The sequence below is a fragment of the Plectropomus leopardus genome, chromosome 3 (assembly GCF_008729295.1).
Source record: "Plectropomus leopardus isolate mb chromosome 3, YSFRI_Pleo_2.0, whole genome shotgun sequence".
In the NCBI taxonomy this organism is placed as follows: domain Eukaryota; kingdom Metazoa; phylum Chordata; class Actinopteri; order Perciformes; family Serranidae; genus Plectropomus; species Plectropomus leopardus.
The window spans coordinates 4,213,019-4,239,967 of NC_056465.1; the positions used below are offsets into that span (position 1 = coordinate 4,213,019).

At 37.7% G+C, this 26,949-nt stretch overlaps 2 protein-coding genes, 1 long non-coding RNA gene and 2 pseudogenes across 3 annotated transcripts; 1 reads left to right on the forward strand and 4 right to left on the reverse strand.

Moving 5' to 3' along the window:
* Nucleotides 1–775: 775 nt before the first annotated feature.
* Nucleotides 776–12,997, reverse strand: LOC121940958 (annotated as a pseudogene).
* Nucleotides 6,372–8,460, forward strand: LOC121940959. The gene is made up of 2 exons (XR_006105716.1): nt 6,372–6,545; nt 8,316–8,460. It is a non-coding gene; the product is annotated as an uncharacterized LOC121940959 (long non-coding RNA).
* Nucleotides 12,998–15,159: 2,162 nt separating the features above from the next.
* LOC121962853 (interferon-induced protein with tetratricopeptide repeats 5-like) lies at nt 15,160–18,339 on the reverse strand. Its single transcript, XM_042513167.1, is given in 4 exon segments — nt 15,160–15,670; nt 15,673–16,159; nt 16,161–16,608; nt 18,185–18,339. Coding segments are annotated over 4 exon segments (1,308 nt in total). The 5' UTR covers nt 18,193–18,339; the 3' UTR covers nt 15,160–15,305.
* Nucleotides 18,340–20,470: 2,131 nt separating this feature from the next.
* On the reverse strand, nt 20,471–21,788 carry LOC121962781 (annotated as a pseudogene).
* A 280-nt stretch (nt 21,789–22,068) lies between these two features.
* Nucleotides 22,069–26,941, reverse strand: LOC121962858 (interferon-induced protein with tetratricopeptide repeats 1-like). The gene is given in 4 exon segments (XM_042513179.1): nt 22,069–23,396; nt 23,399–23,893; nt 23,896–23,933; nt 26,865–26,941. Coding segments are annotated over 4 exon segments (1,290 nt in total). The 5' UTR covers nt 26,873–26,941; the 3' UTR covers nt 22,069–22,647.
* Between the last annotated feature and the right edge of the window lie 8 nt (nt 26,942–26,949).

Consider the following 26,949-nt stretch of genomic DNA (forward strand, 5'->3'; position numbering starts at 1 on the left):
GAATAAGTAGAAGCAGAAGTTGATTATTATAAGGTTACATGTTATTATCGTATGGGAACAAATTTTTAATCTTAGGCTGTTGTCCAAACTAGAAAAAAGTTATCTTGTGTGCACAGGATAAAAAAAAAATCCCCTTTTGGGATTTGAGAGCTCTCCATATGTCTCCTGTACAGTTAGTACCAAATTATTATTTCCAAGAAACTTATTTGGGGAATTATTCTGAAATCTCAGTCATGACAAAGTGTTACTGTTTTTTGTTTGTGTGTTTTTAATTTTTTTTTTTTATTTTTTTGGAAATCACAAAATAAATGATAAAGCTAACATTTTGCTTCTCTAATAAATTCCAGATTAAATGTCAGCAGTAGCTTCAAAAGTGTGACTGACTTCCATCAGCGCCATGTGTACAGTCCTTGAGAACTGCAACTACTAAAAAACAACTGTGTAAGTAATGTATATGTAATAGTATAAATTATTGTGTACAGCTTAAACGCAGCTTAGACCGTTATTATCTCGTGGGAACAAGTTAATAACGGTCGGCAGCATCTAGCCACAATATCCAGGTCATACAAGAAATTTACTATTACATCACCAATCAGAGTTTTATTTTTATTACCCTGAAGTTTACAGCAAAGCAGTGTTTTATGTTCTTGCATAAACTTAAAATACAGTGCAAATATATAAACAGATATAACGAACACTATGTTCACATTAAGTACAGAAAAACACCTGATGAAATGAGCTGATCATACATTACATGTTCTGAGTAAGGTGCTGCTGCTCTTTGAATCAACCAACAAAAAAAATCTGGTTTTCTGTATGGGTATTTAGTCAAATTAATGTATGTAGCGCTTACTTCTGCTGATGAAATACTTACTTTTTTTTAGAATAAATTTAGAACCAGTGCTTTTAAAAACATAATGTCTCTTGCAGGCTTTTCAGACACTCCTGTATTTCCCTACACATTTGGCTTCTCTCTTTGTTCTTCTTCAGAGTTGTGATGCTGTTGTCACGAAAGTAGGATTGTAGTGGTATTTGTGCCGCCTTCATGTGATACTTTATAGACTTGTAGCTATCCTTTCGATAGAAGTATAAATACTTTGCGTAGGTGTTGAAAATCATCTGTTTGTCTGCAGGTTCCAGATCACTTTCTAGCAGTTCATGGTATATCTGCTCAGCTTGAGCCTGGCGGCTTGACTTTGCGTAAATATTTGCGAGGTCTATTTTCTTCATAAGTGAAGAATGAGGGTAAAGAGAAATCACCTCCTCATGGAGACTGATTGCTCTGTCTATCATGCTTTGCCTTGGGTGGCGGTCACTAAAAATCTTCCAGCTGTAGCAGAGTGCAAGACATCTCTTCAAATAACGTACATCTGGATGGTTTTCCAGAGCCTCCTCTGTCAAATTAATGGCCTCATCAATAGATACATGATTTCTGTAAACCCTCAGTAACCCTTTCAGACCACTGTAGCTGCTGACAGGATTTCTCAGAATCTGCTCAGCTAACTCACGTGCTTCATCTTCAATTCTTTCTCCTTTTTTAGCACGTTGCTCAAGGTAGTGAGCAGCAAGGTACAAGTTCTCTGGATCTTGTTCCTTGGCACTTCTCATTTTCTCCAAGGGTCAGCTGGCAGCCCTGTTTCACTGTGCTTGAAAGCACTCACTAACCCCAAGACATGGCTGGTTTTCCACTCCACCATGTCCGGCTGCATCCTGATGGCTCTCTCAAAGTAATCTGCAGCCAGCAGCTTTTTTTCTGTGCTGAACTTCATCAGGGTCCAGGCTTTTTCAGCACAGACCTCTGCATGGAGTTCTTTCTGGGATGGAGATGGGTATTCATTCATCAGGGCGTCGACTTTGACAGGTAAGCTTGACTCTTTTCTTGGTCTCCCAGCTGATGGTGCAGCCAAGCCAGGTTCCCGTAGTTCACCACCAACCAGGGACCGTTATCTGCGTTTCTCATCTGGCGGAAGGCCTCTGCAGCCTTGTTGAAGAGACTCTGGGCATCATGGGTGAACCCCAGCTCGTATTGAACAAACCCCTGCAGGTTGTAAATGTGACCCAGCCACATGTTTCCCTTCTGGATGCTGATGTCCTTCAGGAAGTCAGTCCAACGTAAAAGCTTGGACTTGTTGATGGCCAGATCCCAGGTGAAGTGGCACTGCAGTGTGTCCACTTTGGACTCCAGTATTGTTTGACTCTGAGCAGCACTGATGGAGAATACAACAACAAATATTAAAACACATCATCAGCAGGTTCATGTATTATGCTCTGAAGTGTACTATGTGTAGATAACCACAGTTCATCTCATCTAAGTAAAGAGAGGGGGAAGCATGAAAGATGGAAATGGAGTCAGGAGGATTGAATAGACATAAATTAAACAAAGTAAGGAAAAAGGAATAGAAATAGAAAATACAACAACCATCCATTTTCCATTCCCTCTCTTCAGCAACGTTGTCCAGTTCCTCCTGGGGGATCCTGAGGTATTGCCATGCCAGATGAGTTATAAAAACTCTCCATCATAATCTGGGTCTAACCTGGGGTCTCCTAAAACCTCCAAAGGATGGCATACAAGAGGCATTCTGATCAGATGACTGAACCACCTTAATAGAACACTTGGCTGGATGTGTGAGATCCTCACATTACGCCTAAGGCTGAGCCGAATAACTCTACCGAGGCATCTCAGCTGTTTGTGTCCACAGTCTCATTCTTTTAGTCACTACCCAAAGCTCATGACCATAGGTTAGAGTTTGAATGTGGCTGACTAGAAAGCTGTGCCTTCCATGTCAGATCCCTCTTCATCAGTGATCTGATACAACGCCAACATCAAGGCGGACGCCACATCAATCTGCCTGTCATTCATGAACAAGACCCAAACATACTTATGTCTTTTTCTTGGGCAAGCAGCTCACTCCCAACCCAGAGAGAGTGCTTTACCAATTTGCAGCAGAGGCCCATAGTTTCAGAGTTGGAGTTGTCAACTCTCATGACTGCCTCACTCTCCAATGCAAACCGCCCTAAGCGTGCTGAAAGTCATGTCATGATGAAGCCAAAAGAACCACATGGTCTGCAAAGAGCAGAGACGTATTTTTTAGGTCCCCAACTGCCCCTTGAGATCCTGTCCATAAAAATTACACAGAGAACCAGTGACAAGGGTCAACCCTTGCGAAGGCTAACACCCACTGAGAACATGTTTGAGTTACAATAAGAATACAGACAGAGCTTTCATTTTGGTTATATAAGGACAGGATGACTCGAGGTAGAAAGGGCTTGAGTTCTTCATATTCTCACAGTACTGAACCCCAGCCCAACCCAGCTTAACCCCCAAAATAGCACTTGTCTGCTTTGACACCTGGGACACTCTGTGTGGCAGCGCAAGCCACGCACATCTCCTGCGGAAAAAAAGTGTCGGTGGATCACTGACTCCACAACGGGAGATTTTATCTATCAATCAATCAATATATAATATCTTTAAAATATGTTGAACCTTAAAGAAAGGAGGAGACAAAAGTAAAGAATGAAGACGAGAGGGAGAGAATGCAAACACCATCATTGACTTGTAGGATCCATAATGTTAATATTTTGTTTTCTGGGACTTAATAATAAGACATAAATCGTATTGAATCTTTTGTTTATTCATACAATTATATCAAATGCAGAAACAGCTACTCACCTCATCATTCAGCTGTTTCCTTCCTTCGGTAGTTTGATAAATAGGAGATAGTTGAGATGGATTTTGGGCTTGACTCTGCTTTGGGTTCGCAGGTTTAAAGTGGTTCGCTCTAAATGAGATGCTGAGTGCACAGCTTTAAATGTTCACACTGATGTCACAGTGACCTGTAGAGGCGGGGCATTTCTGTGTGAAGCAGCAATAGAAACCTACCGTCACATATCTGAAAAATAAAGCATGAATCATCATCAGATTTTGTGATATGAAACCTCAGAAAATTTGTTTGATTTGATCTGTTTCAAAAACAGGGAAAAAATGAAACAACTAAGTTAACAAGACATGGCCCAAAAATTTGCAAGACATTAGTGAGAAAGTTAAAAGAACATTACCTGAAAATAAGCAACAAAAAAGTATCTATGTTAATATATTTCAAACACTTTCTGTAATCTAATTTTAAATATTAAATTATTATAAATATAGATTTTGGGGAATTTTCCCATATATTTTGGATGATTTAATCCTCCCCTCCTTTTTTAAACTAAGTATTTTGATTTTTTTTTGTCACATTGTACAAATTGCAATTTGAGGTATATTTCTTGCCCAAGTGGTCATTGCATTTTTCCTCATGTTTCTGGAAGAAACCAATTTGCTCACGTTTCAAAGGGTTAAAATAGCTTGTGAAAAGTGTGCAAACAACAGCACAAGAAAACTGATGTCGATCCTGGAATCAAAGGGTTAATATTTTGGGGGGAAAAAATTTCTTCTTGAAGCTATAGTATAACGATCAGACAAGGCTATTATGTACATGAATGGGGCCTATGTGAAAAAAAATAGTAGTATAGATATACTGATAAGTATGTATATACAGCACCAATAACCAACAAAATACATAAAATATCTCTGTATATTTTGCTATATTTTCTTTTGTATTCTATTAGTTGGAAAGGTTAAAATTGGTGCAATGATATAAATATCAAACAGTTGGATATGAGCAGTATATTCATACCTAAGCTCCATGTCCAGTATATGTAGGATATATATAGACACAGTGACGGTGCATGATGACATGTACACGTGAACATATAAATAGAAATATAAAGGTGTCGTGCTTTATTTTACACATATTCATCATTTTTAGTATATGAGGACACTCTAAGCAGTAGCTGTGTGCAGGGTGTGGCATTGTTACCAGGAGGTACCTGTATTATGACGCACTGCTGCCACCTATCGGCCTGACAAGGTTAGTGTCTGGTTAACGCCTCAAACTGACAGGGTTCTGCTGCATTCAGACACCTTTCACGAGCATTTAAGCCTCTGAAAACCAAAGGAATTTGGTTTAATTTCTTATTTAAAAAAACATGGAAAAAGGCAATGAGGAATGTGGCAAGAAAAGTTCCTCAAACTGCAAAAAAAATACAAAAACTATAATCCGTATAAATATATATTTGAAAATCACATTACAGATTTTTACCTATTTTTTAAGGTCTTTTTGGTTTTGTTTTTTTAAATGTACTTTTATTTCGTATTATTTTCAGAATTTTTTTTTTTTTACTTTTTGCTAATATCTTGTTAATTTTTGGGCCACTTCTTTATACGATGCTCATATCGTTCTTACTATGTGTCTGATAGAAATCCAGCATATTTGCTCAGGTTACCATGGGTTAATTGAAAAACACTTCGTTTCTACTTCACTCGTAGCCTTGGAGATTTACAGTCATATGTGTTTAATGCTCTTCAATGTTGACTAAAAGCTGAAAGTAAATATAAATTCAATTTGGCAGTAGTAAGTAATGGATTTTTATCTATTATACAACAAATAGTTCCGAGCAGGCAATCTGATCACCGAGAGACATTCAGAATGTACTCAAATCAGCATGACAGCACACCTTCCTCATCACTTTAAAGTATTACTCCGCCATTTCTTAATGACTGCACCTCAAGAAATTAGACTAAAAAACTTCAGGTCCCTATCAATGAATAACATTTACACAACATCAGAGTTTTCAAAACCCTTCAGCAAAAATACAGCTGATATTATAAAAAAGTAACAGCCAACTCCATAATGAAAAAAAAAAACTTAACAAAGACTTCTTAATGTACATGATGTTTAATAGAGTTGAGACACAGCACACATGTGGTCTATACACAGACAGAAAACAGTTTGTCTTGCGATATTTAAAGAGGCTATGTATCTTTTACCAACAAAAAGCACAAATACAGACTGTGTAAGATAATGAAGATAATGAAATCAGAGGTAAACTGTTTTAAATGATAAACACTTTCCTACAGCAAAACACACCAGCAATATGCCTGAAACACACTGACCACAGACAAGACATCTATTGCATCTGTGTTGTTACTTCATGTTTGTTCATAAACTTTGTAATGTTTAGACATTTCTTTAACAAACTTTTGATTTTGATAAGCGCTCCACACGGAGGCATTTTATTTTGAAGGGCTCTCTGTTAGAGAAACTGGAAGTGTGGTGGAGACGCGGTGCAGACAGAAAAGATATCAGATGATCGTTGTTCGGCTCTCAGTTCATTTAAATAATACCAACACGAAGGAGGCAATGCCGTGAGTAACATTTTATGTTGCATAAATTAGTCAAGGATAAAAAACAGATCATAAATAAATGTTAAAACGTTTGTTTTGCAGTAGTTAAAAAAAGTTTTTACCGGACAAGACAGCATGTAACACACTGTTGCATTTATGTTTGTTTTCAGTTTTTACTCCATGACCGTAGACCAAATGAAGAGCCTTCAGTAAATGGTCAAGCTTACTACACCACTCTGTCATTTTTGGAGTGCAGTTTAGCTCGCCCTGAGCTGAAACACTCAAACGCTTTAGTGAGAACATCACAGCATCCACATCTACTGTAAGTGCTAACAGAATCATAAGTTACAATAATGCGAACATAAGTGTATTATAAATCACAAACTCAAAGCTGCTTTTGGTTTTTAATGAACTAACAACAAAACTACAACTATTTTTTTGTCATTTTTACCTGCTCCCACAATTTAAACTGCTATAAAATGAGCCATTTTGACCACAACAATCCCCCCAAAAAAGCCTGCAAAATCCTGTAAGGAAGTATTAGCAGTGAACAATTAAAATTACGGGATTTCTTACATTGCTGTTGCTGACGGAAGATGATTAAGATTCATATTTATTTTTCATAATAATACAGATATGCAAGAAGATAGAGGAAGACAACAACCTGAAAAGAATTGCATACTAAATCATAATGGCAACATTGCTCTCAAAAAATCACAAAAATTCCTAAATTGTTCAGCGGAAAATTATAATGGCAAAACTTTGCAAAGAAATCAAGCTGATTGCATGGAATCTGCATCAGAGGATTCACCTGCAGAGACAGTGTAAATCTGCTTTAGTTATTTGAAATTAATAGGGCCAAATTTTACTTACTGCCACACCACAATCAGCAGGTCTTCAGCACTGAGTTTCTCACTTCCTTTTTGACTTTATTCTAAGAATTATTCTTTTTGGTAATTGCCCTAAATCTTTCCTGCAGGTTTTACGAATGTATTTGTTTTCAAGTTGAGAGCTACACATAGATTTTTGTTGTTTGTTTGTTTGTTTTGCATCATACACTACCTACATCTTTGCCTAGATTTAGAACCAGTGTCGTAAGAGCTGTGTATTCACCTTGGTTGATGTGGTTTCTGAGCCACAAGAGGTCAGTGAGGTGTCATGTGATGCGGGTTGAGGGTGACTACAGGTGCTATAAGTTTGTGTTAATCATGTGCAAGGGTGCTGAAGTGGAAAAGGAGCCCAACAGTTTTCGACTGTGCTTGTTGTTGTTTTTTGTAATTGTGTTTATGACGTTCAAAGGCTTATTGGAAGCCTAAGGAATAACCATGAGTGGAATTAAACGCAGTGGAATAAAATCACAGCGACTTCTGACGGTTCGTTTGGTTTTTAAACTGAGTACATGTCCAAATAACTTCATGCCCACTATCAGCCGGTAGCGGCTACTTATAGGACTAGTCACTACAAGTGCTTTATGGCTCCTGCAGTTCTGCCAGGAACTCACACATGTTGTGTCGCCTCTGTTTGCAAGGTTCTGCAGAGCTCTGATGCTGTTGTCACGAAAGGGGGGATTGGTACGGTATGGCTATCACCCTCATGTGATACTCTTTTGACTCTTGGGGCCTCTGATGAATGAAGTACAGATGTTTTGCATAGCAGTTGTAAAGCAACTGTTTGTCTTCAAGTTCCAGATCACTTTCTAGCAGCTCTTGGTAAATCTGATCAGCTTTAGCCTGGTTCTCATTTAACTTTGCGCAAATATTTGCAAGCGATATCTTCTTCATAAGAGAATAATGAGGGTAAAGAGAAATCACCTCCTCATGGAGACTGATTGCTCTGTCTATCATGCTTTGCTTTGGTGAGCGGTCGCTATAGATCCTCCATTTGTAGAGGAGTGCAACAAATCTCTTCAAATAAGGTACATCTGGATGGCTTTTCAGAGCCTCCTCTGCCAAATCAATGGCGTCATCAACTGATACATGGCTTTCAAAAACCCTCAGTAACGCTTTCAGACCACTGTAGCTGCTGACAGGATTTCTCAGAATCTGCTCAGCTAACTCACGTGCTTCATCTTCAATTCTTTCTCCTTTTTTAGCACGTTGCTCAAGGTAGTGAGCAGCAAGGTACAAGTTCTCTGGATCTTGTTCCTTGGCACTTCTCATTTTCTCCAAGAGGTCAGCTGGCAGCCCTGTTTCACTGTGCTTGAAAGCACTCACTAACCCCAAGACATGGCTGGTTTTTTCCACTCCACCATGTCCGGCTGCATCCTGATGGCTCTCTCAAAGTAATCTGCAGCCAGCAGCTTTTTTTCTGTGCTGAACTTCATCAGGGTCCAGGCTTTTTCAGCACAGACCTCTGCATGGAGTTCTTCCCTGGATGGAGATGGGTATTCATTCATCAGGGCGTCGACCTTTGACAGGTAAGCTTGACTCTTTTCTTGGTCCCCCAGCTGATGGTGCAGCCAAGCCAGGTTCCCGTAGTTCACCACCAACCAGGGACCGTTATCTGTGTTTCTTTCTCATCTGGCGGAAGGCCTCTGCAGCCTTGTTGAAGAGACTCTGGGCATCATGGGTGAACCCCAGCTTGTACTGAATAAACCCCTGCAGGTTGTAAATGTGACCCAGCCACATGTTTCCCTCCTCTGTGCCAATGTCCTCCAGCCTCTCACCAAGGCGGAGAAGTTTGGACCTGCAGGGGTCCAGATCCCAGGTGAAGTGGCACTCCAGGGCCTCCAGTTTGACCTCCAGTGTGTTGGACTCTGAGCAGCACTGATGGAGAATCAAAAATAACAAATATTAAACACATCATTAATATGTTATCCTTTGAAGCATACTATGATAATACTGGTTAGTGGTGTAATATAACTAAGAAATAACACTTTATTACAATATTTACATATTTTTAGTGGTATCTGTACTTTATTTATTTTTATTAATTTCTATGTTTTACTAATTTTTATTAGGTATATGCATATTTATTATTACATCATATTAACATACCAATATCATACCAATAACATCATTGGGATCAGCCAACACTGGCTGTGAAAATTGACCAACATGCTTTATCTTCTTTTGCACAATGAATAAATGTTAAATACATTGATTGACATTGATTGATTGAATTGATTTAAATGTTTATTTCAAATATGCAATGAACAAAGCAATACATTTTTTTTGTTTTAAAAAGCATTGTATTTTATGTCTGCTGTCCATTGTCCCTGGCTTTTATAATCACCCCATGCCAGTTGCCCTCGTGAGTAAGTTTTCTCAAGTGGGCCCCATATGCATGCTCGGGCTACCTGGGTACGAAGTGGGTATCAGCCCAAAATGGGCATCTTATCTGGAGCCCACCTGGGTAAACCCATCCATGAGGGTGATGGTTATGAAACCCCTGGATTATCCCACACAGGGTCCATTCTTTAGTCTCACATGGGCCCAACATACAAACATAGTACACTTCAAGACAACAATCAATCTGTAACAATAAAAGATGAAATACCAATTATAAAATTCCAGAACAAAAAAAAAAAAAAAAAAACAGAAGAGCCAAGCAAAAGAATAAGAGGGAGTGAAAATAGGGCCATTGACCTGTAAGGTTTATAATGTTACTATTATGAGATCTGGTACTCTAATACCATGTTAATACATCATCATAGACTACTCCTATAATGATATGAAATGTACAACTCACCTCATCATTCAGCTGTTTCCTTGACTCAGTATTCCTCTAAATATTAGGCTGTTTTTTGATCTCTCTTTTCTCTTGGACCTCTTTGCTCTTGTTTGTTGTAAATGTGGATGTTGAGCACGCAGGAGAAATGCCATATTCACAGCTTGCTGAAGTAGATAAAGCTGCAAGAGGAAGGGCGTGCTCAAACTCCTCTGTATAAACAAATTTCCTTTGGAGCTTGGGGTTTAGGTTGCCATTCATGAGAAACGAAAAGCAAGGTATGTTGACATAATACACTCATCAAATTGTGTGATTAAATTTTTGTTAAGTTGATTTATGGTTAGAAACTTTTGCTTGGTTTTGAAGGAAACAAAGAATATGATGTCACATATATATATATATACATATATATATATATATACACATTATATATATACATATATATACACACACACACACACACACACACACACACACACACAATATATATATATATATATATATATATATATATATATATATATCAGACTTATGCTGTGTAAATTGTACTGCAAGATTGTATGCAGTATACTAATGGCCTTTGTATTCACGACCAACTCAAGTAACCTTGAGATGATTTCTTAGTGCTTACTGGAAACATTTCTCAAGGAAAAGACAGAAACAGTTTCACATGCTGACGGCCTTTTATTATCACAATCAGCTGGCACGATGATACACAACCACCCACTTACTGATGGTGTAAACTAAAAGAGAAACATTACAATGTGCAACAGAAGCAGACACATTACTGATACTAAACAAAAAATGCCATTTGTGTTTTTAAACATAAAACAGGCAACTTAATAGCAACCTACAAACTTTTCAATCCAGCGCCATGCATGATGGGAACTGTAGGCGTTGTGACAATATATTTAATACATGCACAATGAATGAATATTACATACATTGATTGACATTGATTGATTGAATTGATTGAAATGTTTATTTCAAATATGCAATGAACAAAGCAATACATTTTTTTCTTTTGAAAAGCATTGTATTTTATGTCTGCTGTCCATTGTCCATGGCTTTTATAATCGCCCCATGCCAGTTGCCCTCCCAAGTGGGTTTACTCAAGTGGGCCTACACTGTGTACTCAGTGTAGGCCCACTCACTAATATATATAGAGTGTGTAATAATAACAAATACATCTTTACATAACAATAAGAAAGTGAAATAAATTGTTAAAAGAAGATAATGTGAAAAACACAACAATATGTTAAATAAAAGCATGTAGGGAAAAAAAAAACATAAATAAAAATAAAAAATATTTTTACCATAAGATGCCAGAGAGCATAGAAAAGCATCAAAATAGAGCTTGTTCATTAAGATAAAGAAAAGAAATCCAGATGGAGGAGCCCCCTAGAATCCCCCTAGAGCAGGGGTCACATTTTACATTTGTCCAAGGGACAGTGTCCCCTTTTTGAAGGAGACACTGTGGGGTCCAAACTTTTAAAATTGTAAATATATGACTCATAAATCTGTCTATATCAATTTCAATTTCAATTTTATTTCTAAAGCCCATTATCACAAAACACAGTTTGCCTCAGAGGGATTTACAGCATACGACATCCCTCGGCCCTTAGACCCTCACATCATCTAAGGAAAAACTCAGAAAAAAAAACCCTGTAATGGGGAAGAAAACTGAAAATGGAGCAGCTGAGGAGGGATCCCTCTTCCAGGACAGACAGATGTGCAATAGATGTCTCTCTCTCTCTCTCTCTCTCTCTCTCTCTCTCTCTCTCTTCTCTCTCTCTCTCTCTCTCTCTCTCTCTCTCTCTCTCCTCTCTCTCTCTATCTGAATATATATATATATATATATATTGATTTTATTTATAGGGTTGCAAATTGTTAGTAAGCAACTTTCCATAATCGATTAATTGGCAAAATTAACGATCGATTAATTGTTATTTGAAAAAACATACAAACTTGGTTTACTTCAGACAATACCAACTGTGTTTAATCTTCAGTCAAAGCTCACAGCAACATATTGCATATCTTTTGAAAGCATTTCAGAGCCTATTGATTAAGAGATTGAATTCCACATATTGGATTAAATTCTTAACGACCGGTTAATCAACCCTAATATCTATCTATCTATATATATATATAATATTATATGTGTGTGTGTGTGTGTAATAATAACAAACACATCTTTACATAACAATAAGAAAGTAAAATAAATTGTTAAATAAGACAATGTAAAAAATACAATAATATGTTAAATAAAAGCATGTCGGGGAAAAAAAATAAAAAAAAGACACCAAATTCATTTCTGTTTCACTTATCCAAATCTGAAAAGCCAGATGGTTTTAGCATTTCCCCAATCTTTCCACTAGAATGAGTCTATAGGCTAGCCCTGGCATTGAGATGAAACTTTTAGAAAAGAACTGATCAGTGGGCGTAATAATCTTTAAAAAAAAAAAAATATCGCAGGCCTAAATAAAACAAATATATAAATTCACTGTGGCCTTGTCTGAAAAGGAAGAAAGAAGAGAGGAAAAAACATAGAAGGAGAGAAAAGCAGCCTAAATTTAAAAAAAAATGAAGAAAGAAAGAAGGGAATGGGGCAAAAAAGAGGAAGAAATGGAGAACACTGATCATTAGGGAGGTTATTGAGGACATCATCTTTTTTTTTTTATTCTGACTTGTAGGATCCATTATGTTATATTTCTGACTCTGGGACTCCATCAAGAGATATAGATCACAGCCTACTCAGTATTTACACATACAGTGATATGAAAATTACTGACCTCATCATTCAGCTGTGTTCTTGACTGCTTTGCAGTAACTGATGTGATGATGTTGAGCACGCAGTTTGAGTGTTCACACTGAGGCGATCAGGGGCGGGGCATTTGTGTGTTCTCTCTCAGCTCTTCACTTTCGTTTTCCAGGAATGGAAACTAATCTGGAAAAACACAAACAGAACTCATCACATTTAGTTTTTTTATCTTTTTTCTTAAGATGATTTAAAGGAAGACCCCCCCCCCCCCCTTGAAGCCACACTGAGTGAAATATTGAATTCAAAGGTGTCACATTTTTTTGGTTCCACCTTCCCATCAAATGGGAATATTAAGGTGTCACTATTATATTGCTATGCAGTTGGAAAGTTCACACTGAGGTGATCAGAGGCGGGGCATTTTGTCTGTTCTCTCTCAGCTCTTGACTTTCGTTTTCCAGGAATAGCAACTAATCTGAAAAACACTAAAACGTGACTCATGACTGTTAGTTTTCCTATCCTTTTCTTATGATTATTTAAAGGAAGAAATGCCTCTAACCAGAGTCTGCACAGTGGCGATAACCACAGTGGTGGACTTCCTGCCAAAACATTCGTCGACCAATTGTGAGCAGCAACACTGAATGCAAGTGCATCAATTGGCAGTCACAGCTGTCAGTTATGGCAGAAAATCCCCTTTTTAGAATTGTATCACTGATTAAAAAAACCCAAAAAAAAAATCACTTGAACAATCTTCAGGGTGAAGAGAACTACCTTCAGTGACAGAAACCATCTTCAGGAAACATTTATTTGGTGTGTACTTTGAGTTTTTAGTTTGGCCTATGTCCCATTCACTAACATGGAGGGGCGGGCTTTATGACCTATACTGCAGTCAGCAGTCAGACACCATGACACTGCCCTGTCATCATCTTTATATAGTCTTTGTTTACAACTGCACAGACATATTTTTTATTGACTGAAAAACACATCTTCACTACACAAAAGCTTGTTTGTTCATTTTTCACTTGTACATCCATGACCTTTCAGATATTGTCCTTCAGTTGTGGTCATTTGTGTTGTCAGCCATGTTGACTAATAAGTTGAAAGTAAAAAAAAAGTTGCCAGTTGCTTTTTAAAGTTGTGAATGGATTAATGTCCATCAACATCATAGTAGTGCTGCATACTTGAATGGTACTGTAAAATTGTATGCAGAATACTAATTTCTTGTGTATATACCACCAACTCAAATAACATCAAAATGATTTCTTAGTGCTTATCGCAGTAACAATGATCAAGACTGAACAGTATTATTATCATATGATGACACCTTTTATTGCCAGTCAATACAGGAAGCATTACATTTAAAACCACAATGATAACATACAGCTGGAGTGATGATACACAACCACCCACTTACTGATGGTGTAAACTATAACAGAAATATTACAATATCCAACATAAGCAGGCACATTACTGACACAACAAAAAAAATGCCTTTTGTGTTTTAAAACATACAACAGGGAACTTAATAGCAACCTACAAACTTATCAATCCAGCACTCGGTATGATGGGAGCTATAGATGTTGTGACAATATATTTAATACATGCAAGGCCTACACTGTGTACAACTCAGCCAATTAGGCATACTTACACATGCAATCAACTGCATCTGCTGATAACATTCAAATTATACAGCAAATTAATAATTACATATTTTCTTTGGTTGACCACAAATATTTGTGCATCCAAGTTTGCTGCATTTAAAACTCAATGTGAAAAAATAAGATTTACGTCACCCCTACGGGTCCTATGATTGCTGCGATTCCATAGAAGTAAATTATCTGACAGGCACTTTAAGCAAAGCCTGCTGTCTCATTTAAGGCACGACCATGCTAGCGTTTATTATGGTTAAATTAATTTGATTTAATCATCAATTCATAATTTGTTTTCTTGTGCTGCATTGAGATGCCTTTCACAAAATATTTAACTCTTGAACCCTGAGCCAACTAGGTTGATGTCTCTCGAACACATGGGCAAAAAGGCAATGAGCAACTTGGCAAGAACTGTCCTGCATATTGCAAGAAAATAGTACAAGTTGACAAGAAAATAATTAAATCAAAATTTAAAAAATCTAGGAAGAAATGTCCAGAAAACTGTATGTATAATTATTTTAACCATATTTTTTTAATTACATTTGAGTATAATTATATATTGGAATAGTTTTTTGTTTTTTTCATTTTTAAAGGATTTTTGTTAGGTTTTTGTTGTATACTTTTTGTGCTTGTTTCGGGTATTTTTCTGTTTCTTTTCAACTTTTCTAAAATGGAAAAACAAAAACAAATTTTTGGGCCATGTCTTGTGGAGGGTTGATCATTGCTTTAAACCCATGTTTTTGAGAAAAGTCGAACCAATGTGCTCAGGTTTCAGAGGATTAAATCTGCTTTAATTTACATTTAATACAGCCTGTCTGGTCCCTATTAGAGGGTTTATGACTTCACTGTCAGATCTCAATTCAATTTTGACTTTATTTTAAGAAGTACTTTTTGTCCAGTTTCTACAAATTTGTCTTGTAGTTTTTCCAAATTTGTAAACAAATTCATGAGCAGGCCTATGGACAGATATTTTTTTGTGCAATATTATTTTTTTCTGGTCAGTGCTTTATGGCTCTTGCAGGTTTGCCAGAAACTCCCCTATTTCTTTACACATTCTGTTTCTGCCTCTGTCTTTAATCTTCTCCAGAACTTTGATGCTATTTGCACGAAAGAAGGATTGTTGCTGTATTTCTGCTGCCTTCATGTGATATTTTATAGACCTGTTGCGATCCTGTCGATCAAAGTTTAAATATTTTGCATAGTTGTTGTAAATCATCTGTTTGTCTGCAGGTTCCAGATCACTTTCTAGCAGTTCATGGTATATCTGCTCAGCTTGAGCCTGGCTGTTTGACTTTGCATAAATATTTGCGAGGTCTATTTTCTTCACAAGTGAAGAATGAGGGTAAAGAGAAATCACCTCCTTAAGGGACTGATTGCTCTGTCTATCATGCTTTGCTTTGGGCGACTTTCTCTAAAAAAGATGATCTTCCATTTGTAGCAGAGTGCAACACATCTCTTGAGGTAACGCTCACCTGGATGGTTTTCCAGAGCCTCCTCTGCCAAATTAATGGCCTCATCAATAGATACATGATTTCTGTAAACCCTCAGTAACCCTTTTAGACCACTGTAGCTGCTGACAGGATTTCTCAGAATCTGCTCAGCTAACTCACGTGCTTCATCTTCAATTCTTTCTCCTTTTTTCGCACGTTGCTCAAGGTAGTGAGCAGCAAGGTACAAGTTCTCTGGATCTTGTTCCTTGGCACTTCTCATTTTCTCCAAGAGGTCAGCTGGCAGCCCTGTTTCACTGTGCTTGAAAGCACTCACTAACCCCAAGACATGGCTGGTTTTCCACTCCACCATGTCCGGCTGCATCCTGATGGCTCTCTCAAAGTAATCTGCAGCCAGCAGCTGTTTTGTCTGTGAACTTCATCAGGGTCCAGGCTTTTTCAGCACAGACCTCTGCATGGAGTTCTTCCAGGGATGGAGATGGGTATTCATTCATCAGGGCGTCGACCTTTGACAGGTAAGCTTGACTCTTTTCTTGGTCCCCCAGGTGATGGTGCAGCCAAGCCAGGTTCCCGGAGTTCACCACCAACCAGGGACCGTTATCTGTGTTTCTCATCTGGCGGAAGGCCTCTGCAGCCTTGTTGAAGAGACTTTGGGCGTCTTTGGTGAGTCCAAGCTTATACTGAACAAACCCCCGCAGGTTGTAAATGTGACCCAGCCAACTGTTTCCCTCCTCAGTGCCAATGTCCTCCAGCTTGTCCCTGAGGCGAAGAAGCTTGGACCTGCTGGGGTCCAGATCCCAGGTGAAGTGGCACTCCAGGGCCTCCAGTTTGGATTCCAGTGTTGTTTGACTCTGAGCAGCACTGATGGAGATTTAAAAAAAAAAAAAAAAAAAGAAGCAAATATAAAGGCATGTCATCAGTAAGTTGATACAGTATGCTTTGAAGTGCACTTTGTTTTGGATAACCTGTCTTCATCTCAGGTGGAGGAAGCAACAGTGTCCTGGGTTTTTCTACTCAATACTAATCATTAAAAACTAATATTTGTACCATAATACGCCAGAGAGCATAGAAAAGCTTCAAAATAGAGCTTTTCGTTAAAACAACGAAAAGAAATCCGAATGGAGGAGCCCCTAGAATCCCCCTAGAGCAGGGGTCACATATTACATTTGTCCAAGGGAATATTTTCCGAAGGAGACACTGTGGGGTCCAAACTTCTAAAATTGTAAATATATGACTCATAAATCCTTAGACCCTCACATCATCTAAGGAAAAACTCTCCGAAAAAAATCCCTGTAACGGGGAAGAAAACTGCAAATGGAAATGGGAGCAGCTGAGGAGGGATCCCTCTGCCAGGACAGACAGATGTGCAATAGATGTCTCTCTCTCTCTCTCTCTCTCTCTCTCTATATATATATATATATATATATATATATATATATATTCTTTTCTCTTGGACCTCTTTGCTGTTTGCTGTAAATGTGGATGTTGAGCACGCAGGAGAAATTTATTTATTTATAGGGTTGCAAATTGTTAGTAAGCAACGTTCCATAATCGATTAATTGGCAAAATTAACGATCGATTAATTGTTATTTGAAAAAACATACAAACTTGGTTTACTTCAGACAATACCAACTGTGTTTAATCTTCAGTCAAAGCTCACAGCAACATATTGCATATCTTTTGAAAGCATTTCAGAGCCTATTGATTAAGAGATTGAATTCCACATATTGGATTAAATTCTTAACGACCGGTTAATCAACCCTAATATCTATCTATCTATATATTATATAAATATTATATGCCATGTGTGTGTGTGTAATAATAACAAACACATCTTTACATAACAATAAGAAAGTAAAATAAATTGTTAAATAAGACAATGTAAAAAAATACAATAATATGTTAAATAAAAGCATGTCGGGGAAAAAAATTAAAATAAAAGACACCAATTCATTTCTGTTTCACTTATCCAAATCTGAAAAGACAGATGGTTTTAGCATTTCCCCAATCTTTCCACTAGAATGAGCCTATACGCTAGCCCTGGCATTGAGATGAAACTTTTAGAAAAGAACTGATCAGTGGGCGTAATAATCTTTAAAAAAAAAAAAATATCGCAGGCCTAAATAAAATACAAATATATAAATTCACTGTGGCCTTGTCTGAAAAGGGAAGAAAGAAGAGAGGAATAAACATAGAAGGAGAGAAAAAGCAGCCTAAATTTTAAAAAAAAAAATGAAGAAAGAAAGAAGGGAATGGGGCAAAAAAAAGGAAGAAATGGAGAACACTGATCATTAGGGAGGTTATTGAGGACATCATCTTTCTGACTTGTAGGATCCATTATGTTATATTTCTGACTCTGGGACTCCATCAAGAGATATTAAAGAGATCACAGCCTACTCAGTAATTTTACACATACAGTGATATGAAAATTACTGACCTCATCATTCAGCTGTGTTCTTGACTGCTTTGCAGTAACTGATGTGATGATGTTGAGCACGCAGTTTGAGTGTTCACACTGAGGCGATCAGGGGCGGGGCATTTGTGTGTTCTCTCTCAGCTCTTCACTTTCGTTTTCCAGGAATGGAAACTAATCTGGAAAAAAACACAAACAGAACTCATCACATTTAGTTTTTGTATCTTTTTTCTTAAGATGATTTAAAGGAAGACCCCCCCCCCCCCCCCCTTGAAGCCACACTGAGTGAAATATTGAATTCAAAGGTGTCACATTTTTTTGGTTCCACCTTCCCATCAAATGGGAATATTAAGGTGTCACTATTATATTGCTATACAGTTGGAAAGTTCACACTGAGGTGATCGGAGGCGGGGCATTTTGTCTGTTCTCTCTCAGCTCTTGACTTTCGTTTTCCAGGAATAGCAACTAATCTGAAAAACACTAAAACGTGACTCATGACTGTTAGTTTTCCTATCCTTTTCTTATGATTATTTAAAGGAAGAAATGCCTCTAACCAGAGTCTGCACAGTGGCGATAACCACAGTGGTGGACTTCCTGCCAAAACATTCGTTGACCAATTGTGAGCAGCAACACTGAATGCAAGTGCATCAATTGGCAGTCACAGCTGTCAGTTATGGCAGAAAATCCCCTTTTTGTAGAATTGTATCACTGATTAAAAAAACTAAAAAAAAGATCACTTGAACAATCTTCAGGGTGAAGAGAACTACCTTCAGTGACAGAAACCATCTTCAGGAAACATTTATTTGGTGTGTACTTTGAGTTTTTAGTTTGGCCTATGTCCCATTCACTAACATGGAGGGGCGGGCTTTATGACCTATACTGCAGTCAGACACCATGACACTGTCCTGTCATCATCTTTTTATATAGTCTTTGTTTACAACTGCACAGACATATTTTTTATTGACTGAAAAACACATCTTCACTACACAAAAGCTTGTTTGTTCATTTTTCACTTGTACATCCATGACCTTTCAGATATTGTCCTTCAGTTGTGGTCATTTGTGTTGTCAGCCATGTTGACTAATAAGTTGAAAGTAAAAAAAAAGTTGCCAGTTGCTGCTTTTTAAAGTTGTGAATGGATTAATGTCCATCAGCATCATAGTAGTGCTGCATACTTGAATGGTACTGTAAAAATTGTATGCAGAATACTAATTTCTTGTGTATATACCACCAACTCAAATAACATCAAAATGATTTCTTAGTGCTTATCGCAGTAACAATGATCAAGACTGAACAGTATTATTATCATATGATGACACCCTTTTATTGCCAGTCAATACAGGAAGCATTACATTTAAAACCACAATGATAACATACAGCTGGAGTGATGATACACAACCACCCACTTACTGATGGTGTAAACTATAACAGAAATATTACAATATCCAACATAAGCAGGCACATTACTGACACAACAAAAAAAAAAATGCCTTTTGTGTTTTAAAACATACAACAGGGAACTTAATAGCAACCTACAAACTTATCAATCCAGCACTCGGCATGATGAGAGCTGTAGATGCTGTGAGAATATATATATAATACATGCAAGGCCTACACTGTGTACAACTCAGCCACAATAGGCATACTTACACACATGCAATCAACTGCATCTGCTGATAACATTCAAATTATACAGCAAATTAATAATTTCATATTTTCTTTGGTTGACCACAAATATTTGTGCATCCAAGTTTGCTGCATTTAAACTCAATGTGAAAAAATAAGATTTACGTCACCCCTACGGGTCCTATGATTGCTGCGATTCCATAGAAGTAAATTATCTGACAGGCACTTTAAGCAAAGCCTGCTGTCTCATTTAAGGCACGACCATGCTAGCGTTTATTATGGTTAAATTAATTTGATTTAATCATCAATTCATAATTTGTTTTCTTATGCTGCATTGAGATGCCTTTCACAAAATATTTAACTCTTGAACCCTGAGCCAACTAGGTTGATGTCTCTCGAACACATGGGCAAAAAGGCAATGAGCAACTTGACAAGAACTGTCCTGCATATTGCAAGAAAATAGTACAAGTTGACAAGAAAATAATTAAATCAAAATTTAAAAAATCTAGGAAGAAATGTCCAGAAAACTGTATGTATAATTATTTTAACCATATTTTTTTTAAATTATATTTGAGTATAATTATATATTGGAATAGTTTTACTTTTTTTCATTTTTAAAGGATTTTTTTTAGGTTTTTGTTGTATACTTTTTGTGCTTGTTTCAGGTATTTTTCCATTTTTTCAAACTTTTCTAAAATGGAAAAACAAACAATTTTTTGGGCCACGTCTTGTGGAGTTGATCATTGCTTTCAACCCATGTTTTTGAGAAAAGTCGAACCAATGTGCTCAGGTTTCAGAGGGTTAAATCTGCTTTAATTTACATTTAATACAGCCTGTCTGGTCACTATTAGAGGGTCTTCACTGTCAGATTCTCAATTCAATTTTGACTTTATTTTAAGAAGTACTTTTTGTCCAGTTTCTACAAATTTGTCTTGTAGTTTTTTCCAAATTTGTAAACAAATTCATGAGCAGGCCTATGGACAGATATTTTTTTGTGCAATATTATTTTTTTCTGGTCAGTGCTTTATGGCTCTTGCAGGTTTGCCAGAAACTCCCCTATTTCTTTACACATTCTGTTTCTGCCTCTGTCTTTAATCTTCTCTCCAGAACTTTGATGCTATTTGCACGAAAGAAGGATTGTTGCGGTATATCTGCTGCCTTCATGTGATATTTTATAGACCTGTTGTGATCCTGTCAGTTAAAGTTTAAATATTTTGCATAGTTGTTGTAAATCATCTGTTTGTCTGCAGGTTCCAGATCACTTTATAGCAGTTCATGGTATATCTGCTCAGCTTTGGCCTGGCTGTTTGACTTTGCGTAAATAATGGCTAGGTCTAGTTTCTTCACAAGTGAATGAGGGTAAAGAGAAATCATCACCTCCTCATGGAGACTGATTGCTCTGTCTATCATGCTTTGCTTTGGGCGACTTTCCCTTAAAAGATGATCTTTCATTTGTAGCAGAGTGCAACACATCTCTTGAGGTAACGCTCACCTGGATGGTTTTCCAGAGCCTCCTCTGCCAAATTAATGGCCTCATCAATAGATACATGATATCTGTAAACCCGCAGTAACCCGTTCAGACCGCTGCTGACAGGATTTCTCAGAATCTGCTCAGCTAACTCACGTGCTTCATCTTCAATTCTTTCTCCTTTTTTCGCACGTTGCTCAAGGTAGTGAGCAGCAAGGTACAAGTTCTCTGGATCTTGTTCCTTGGCACTTCTCATTTTCTCCAAGAGGTCAGCTGGCAGCCCTGTTTCACTGTGCTTGAAAGCACTCACTAACCCCAAGACATGGCTGGTTTTCCATTCCAAAACTACAAAACTATTTTTTTGTCATTTTTACCTGCTCCCACAATTTAAACTGCTATAAAATGAGCCATTTTGACCACAACAATCCCCCCAAAAAAGCCTGCAAAATCCTGTAAGGAAGTATTAGCAGTGAACAATTAAAATTAAGGGATTTCTTACATTGCTGTTGCTGACGGAAGATGATTAAGATTCATATTTATTTTTCATAATAATACAGATATGCAAGAAGATAGAGGAAGACAACAACCTGAAAAGAATTGCATACTAAATCATAATGGCAACATTGCTCTCAAAAAATCACAAAAATTCCTAAATTGTTCAGCGGAAAATTATAATGGCAAAACTTTGCAAAGAAATCAAGCTGATTGCATGGAATCTGCATCAGAGGATTCACCTGCAGAGACAGTGTAAATCTGCTTTAGTTATTTGAAATTAATAGGGCCAAATTTTACTTCCTGCCACACACACAATCAGCAGGTCTTCAGCACTGAGTTTCTCACTTCCTTTTTGACTTTATTCTAAGAATTATTCTTTTTGGTAATTGCCCTAAATCTTTCCTGCAGGTTTTGCGAATGTATTTGTTTTCAAGTTGAGAGCTACACAGAGATTTTTTTTTGTTTGTTTGTTTGTTTTGCATCATACACTACCTACATCTTTGCCTAGATTTAGAACCAGTGTCGTAAGAGCTGTGTATTCACCTTGGTTGATGTGGTTTCTGAGCCACAAGAGGTCAGTGAGGTGTCATGTGATGCGGGTTGAGGGTGACTACAGGTGCTATAAGTTTGTGTTAATCATGTGCAAGGGTGCTGAAGTGGAAGGAGCCCAACAGTTTTCGACTGTGCTTGGTTGTTTGTTTTGTAATTGTGTTTATGACGTTCAAAGGCTTATTGGAAGCCTAAGGAATAACCATGAGTGGAATTAAACGCAGTGGAATAAAATCACAGTGACTTCTGACGGTTCGTTTTGGTTTTTAAACTGAGTACACGTCCAAATAACTTCATGCCCACTATCAGCCGGTAGCGGCTACTTATAGGACTAGTCACTACAAGTGCTTTATGGCTCCTGCAGTTCTGCCAGGAACTCACGTGTTGTGTCGCCTCTGTTTGCAAGGTTCTGCAGAGCTCTGATGCTGTTGTCACGAAAGGGGGATTGGTACGGTATGGCTATCACCCTCATGTGATACTCTTTTGACTCTTGGGGCCTCTGATGAATGAAGTACAGATGTTTTGCATAGCAGTTGTAAAGCAACTGTTTGTCTTCAAGTTCCAGATCACTTTCTAGCAGCTCTTGGTAAATCTGATCAGCTTTAGCCTGGTTCTCATTTGACTTTGCGCAAATATTTGCAAGCGATATCTTCTTCATAAGAGAATAATGAGGGTAAAGAGAAATCACCTCCTCATGGAGACTGATTGCTCTGTCTATCATGCTTTGCTTTGGTGAGCGGTCGCTATAGATCCTCCATTTGTAGAGGAGTGCAACAAATCTCTTCAAATAAGGTACATCTGGATGGCTTTTCAGAGCCTCCTCTGCCAAATCAATGGCGTCATCAACTGATACATGGCTTTCAAAAACCCTCAGTAACCCTTTCAGACCACTGTAGCTGCTGACAGGATTTCTCAGAATCTGCTCAGCTAACTCACGTGCTTCATCTTCAATTCTTTCTCCTTTTTTAGCACGTTGCTCAAGGTAGTGAGCAGCAAGGTACAAGTTCTCTGGATCTTGTTCCTTGGCACTTCTCATTTTCTCCAAGAGGTCAGCTGGCAGCCCTGTTTCACTGTGCTTGAAAGCACTCACTAACCCAAGACATGGCTGGTTTTCCACTCCACCATGTCCGGCTGCATCCTGATGGCTCTCTCAAAGTAATCTGCAGCCAGCAGCTTTTTTTCTGTGCTGAACTTCATCAGGGTCCAGGCTTTTTCAGCACAGACCTCTGCATGGAGTTCTTCCAGGGATGGAGATGGGTATTCATTCATCAGGGCGTCGACCTTTGACAGGTAAGCTTGACTCTTTTCTTGGTCCCCCAGCTGATGGTGCAGCCAAGCCAGGTTCCCGTAGTTCACCACCAACCAGGGACCGTTATCTGTGTTTCTCATCTGGTGGAAGGCCTCTGCAGCCTTGTTGAAGAGACTCTGGGCATCATGGGTGAACCCCAGCTTGTACTGAATAAACCCCGGCAGGTTGTAAATGTGACCCAGCCAACTGTTTCCCTCCTCAGTGCCAATGTCCTCCAGCTTGTCCCTGAGGCGAAGAAGCTTGGACCTGCTGGGGTCCAGATCCCAGGTGAAGTGGCACTCCAGGCCTCCAGTTTGGATTCCAGTGTTGTTTGACTCTGAGCAGCACTGATGGAGATTTAAAAAAAAAAAAAAAGAAGAAGAAAAGAAGAAGCAAATATTAAAGCATATCATCAGTAGGTTGATACAGTATGCTTTGAAGTGCAATTTGTTTTGGATAACCTGTCTATAACCTGCCAAGGAACAACCTGTCTATATATATATATATATATATATATATATATATATATATATATATATATATATATATATATATATATATTTTATAGGGTTGCAAATTGTTAGTAAGCAACTTTCCATAATCAATTAATTGGCGAAATTAACGATCGATTAATTGTTATTTGAAAAAACATACAAACTTGGTTTACTTCAGACAATACCAACTGTGTTTAATCTTCAGTCAAAGCTCACAGCAACATATTGCATATCTTTTGAAAGCATTTCAGAGCCTATTGATTAAGAGATTAAATTCCACATGTTGGATTAAATTCTTAACGACCGTTAACGACCAGTGGGCGTAATAATCTTTAAAAAAATATAGCAGGCGACTTCTTTTAAGGGTCACGGAGCAAGATGGCAGCATAGAGTAGAGCTCCTGAGTCGACTAGAAAATAATCCCCCCCAAACGGAGGGAAGGAATGATAACTCGATTTCTAAACTGACACGAAATGAGTGGGGGACGAAAGCTGAGAAGTATAAGGAAAAAAATGATGTCCAAAGACCAAGAACACGAGTCGGAAGGCAAGGTGGCAGACGAAGAAAATGGCGAACGCACACAACTCGACCCGCTGCTAGAGGGACTCACAGCTATCACAAAAGAAATACGGGACCTCAAGAAGGAGATGAAGGAGGACCTCTCAAAATTCAAAGATGATTTCAAAGAGGACGTGAGGCGAGAGTTCGCTGGCTTTAAAGAGGAAATGAACCGAAAAATGACACAAAACATCGCAGAAATACAACAACAGCGGCAAGATATTACTGAAGCGCAGGGCCGGATTACAGAGTTGGAAGAGTGGAACGACGAAGCCAAAGAAGTCAATTCTATAAAATATTTAGGTGTAAGTATTACAAAAAGAATAGATAAGCTATATGATGCAAACTATATGAAAATAAATCAAGAAATTAGGAAAGATTTGGAGAGATGGTCACTTACTAGTTTGGATTTTAGCTCAAGGATAGAGATAATTAAGATAAATATTTTACCAAGGCTGTTGTATTTGTTTCAGTCGCTTCCAGTGATGATCCCACAAAAACAATTTATAGAATGGGATAAGTGGATATCAAGGTTTATATGGGGAGGAAAGAAACCCAGGATTAGATACAAAACTCTGCAGTTCCCTAAAGATAAAGGAGGTCTGGCTTTACCAAGCCTTAAGGAATACTTTTACGCTGCACAGATCAGACCTTTAATATACTGGTGCAAGGACGGGTATAATGCAAGATGGAAAAATTTAGAAGTAGGGATAAAGGACATAGAAGTACGAAATTTAATAACACATAAAGGATTATTGGGCAAATTAAGTAATCATTTAGATCTAATAACTAAAACTACAATTGGAATATGGAACACAGTGGTTGAAAGATATAAGCTGGAAAAGGAGACGAAGATTTTGAGTTGGTTCGCAGATGATTCAAGGTTTATACCCGGTATTCATGATAAAGGGTTTAAGAAATGGAGGAATAAAGGCATCACGGCAATATATATAATGACTGAACGGGGCAAGTTGCAGAGTTTTGAAAGATTAAAGGAAAAATTTGGATTAGATGAACACGAGCGATTTCAATATTTACAAATAAGGGATTATTATGAAAAGGAGATAAAAACAGATACAACAAATGAAGTTATTGAGGTTTTTCAGAAAGCCTATGAGGGCAAAAAATGCAGAGTGATTTCAGCTCTATACAAAGGTTTGATGACATGTAGAAAGGTTTCCTCTTTGTATATCAAAGAAAAATAGGAAAAAGAGTTGAAGGAACAAATAACTGAAGAAGAATGGTTTGCTATTTGTAAAACGCAGTGCACGACCACCAGCTCCAAGATCTGGAGAGAGCTCAACTGGAAAAATATGACTAGATTTTTTATTACTCCAAAAATTAGGAAGGAATTGTTATCTAACCAGCAGCCATGTTGGAGAGCATGTGGACACATGGATGTAGGTCACACACATATATTTTGGTCTTGCCAAAAGATAAAAGGATATTGGGAAATAATATGGCGAGGCCTTAAAAAAAATAATTGGGTATGAGATACCCAAATCATGTAAGATATTTTATCTAGGAAATTTGATACAGGATATAGTACAAAAAGAGGACGAGTATCTACTTAAAATATTGTTATCGGCAAGCAAAAAGGCAATTACAAGACTATGGTATAAAGTGGATCCACCAACTGAGGAGCAGTGGCTGTGCATTGTGGAGGAGTTATTTGTCATGGAAAAATTGACACATAAATTGAGATTGCAGGAGACGCAATTTAATGAAAAATGGGAAAAATGGACTGAATACAGAAGCCAGGAAGAGGACACCACCATTACCACTGGACAATAAGGACTTTGAGAAAACTATAACTGTCTAATGAACTATTCAGGATACACCTTCTCACTGTAATTGTTCAAAGAAAATGTTAATAAAAAATAAGTTATAAAAAAAAAAATATAGTAGGCGTAAATAAAATACAAATATATAAAATTCACTGTGGCCTTGTCTGAAAGGGAAGAAAGGAGAGAGGAATAAACATAGAAGGAGAGAAAAGCAGCCTAAATTTAAAAAAAAAAAAATGTAGAAAGAAAGAAGGGAATGGGGCAAAAAAGAGGAAGAAATGGAGAACACTGATCATTAGGGAGGTTATTGAGGACATCATCATTCTGACTTGTAGGATCCATTATGTTATATTTCTGACTCTGGGACTCCATCAAGAGATATTAAAGAGATCACAGCCTACTCAGTATTTACACATACAGTGATATGAAAATTACTGACCTCATCATTCAGCTGTGTTCTTGACTGCTTTGCAGTAACTGATGTGATGATGTTGAGCACGCAGTTTGAGTGTTCACACTGAGGC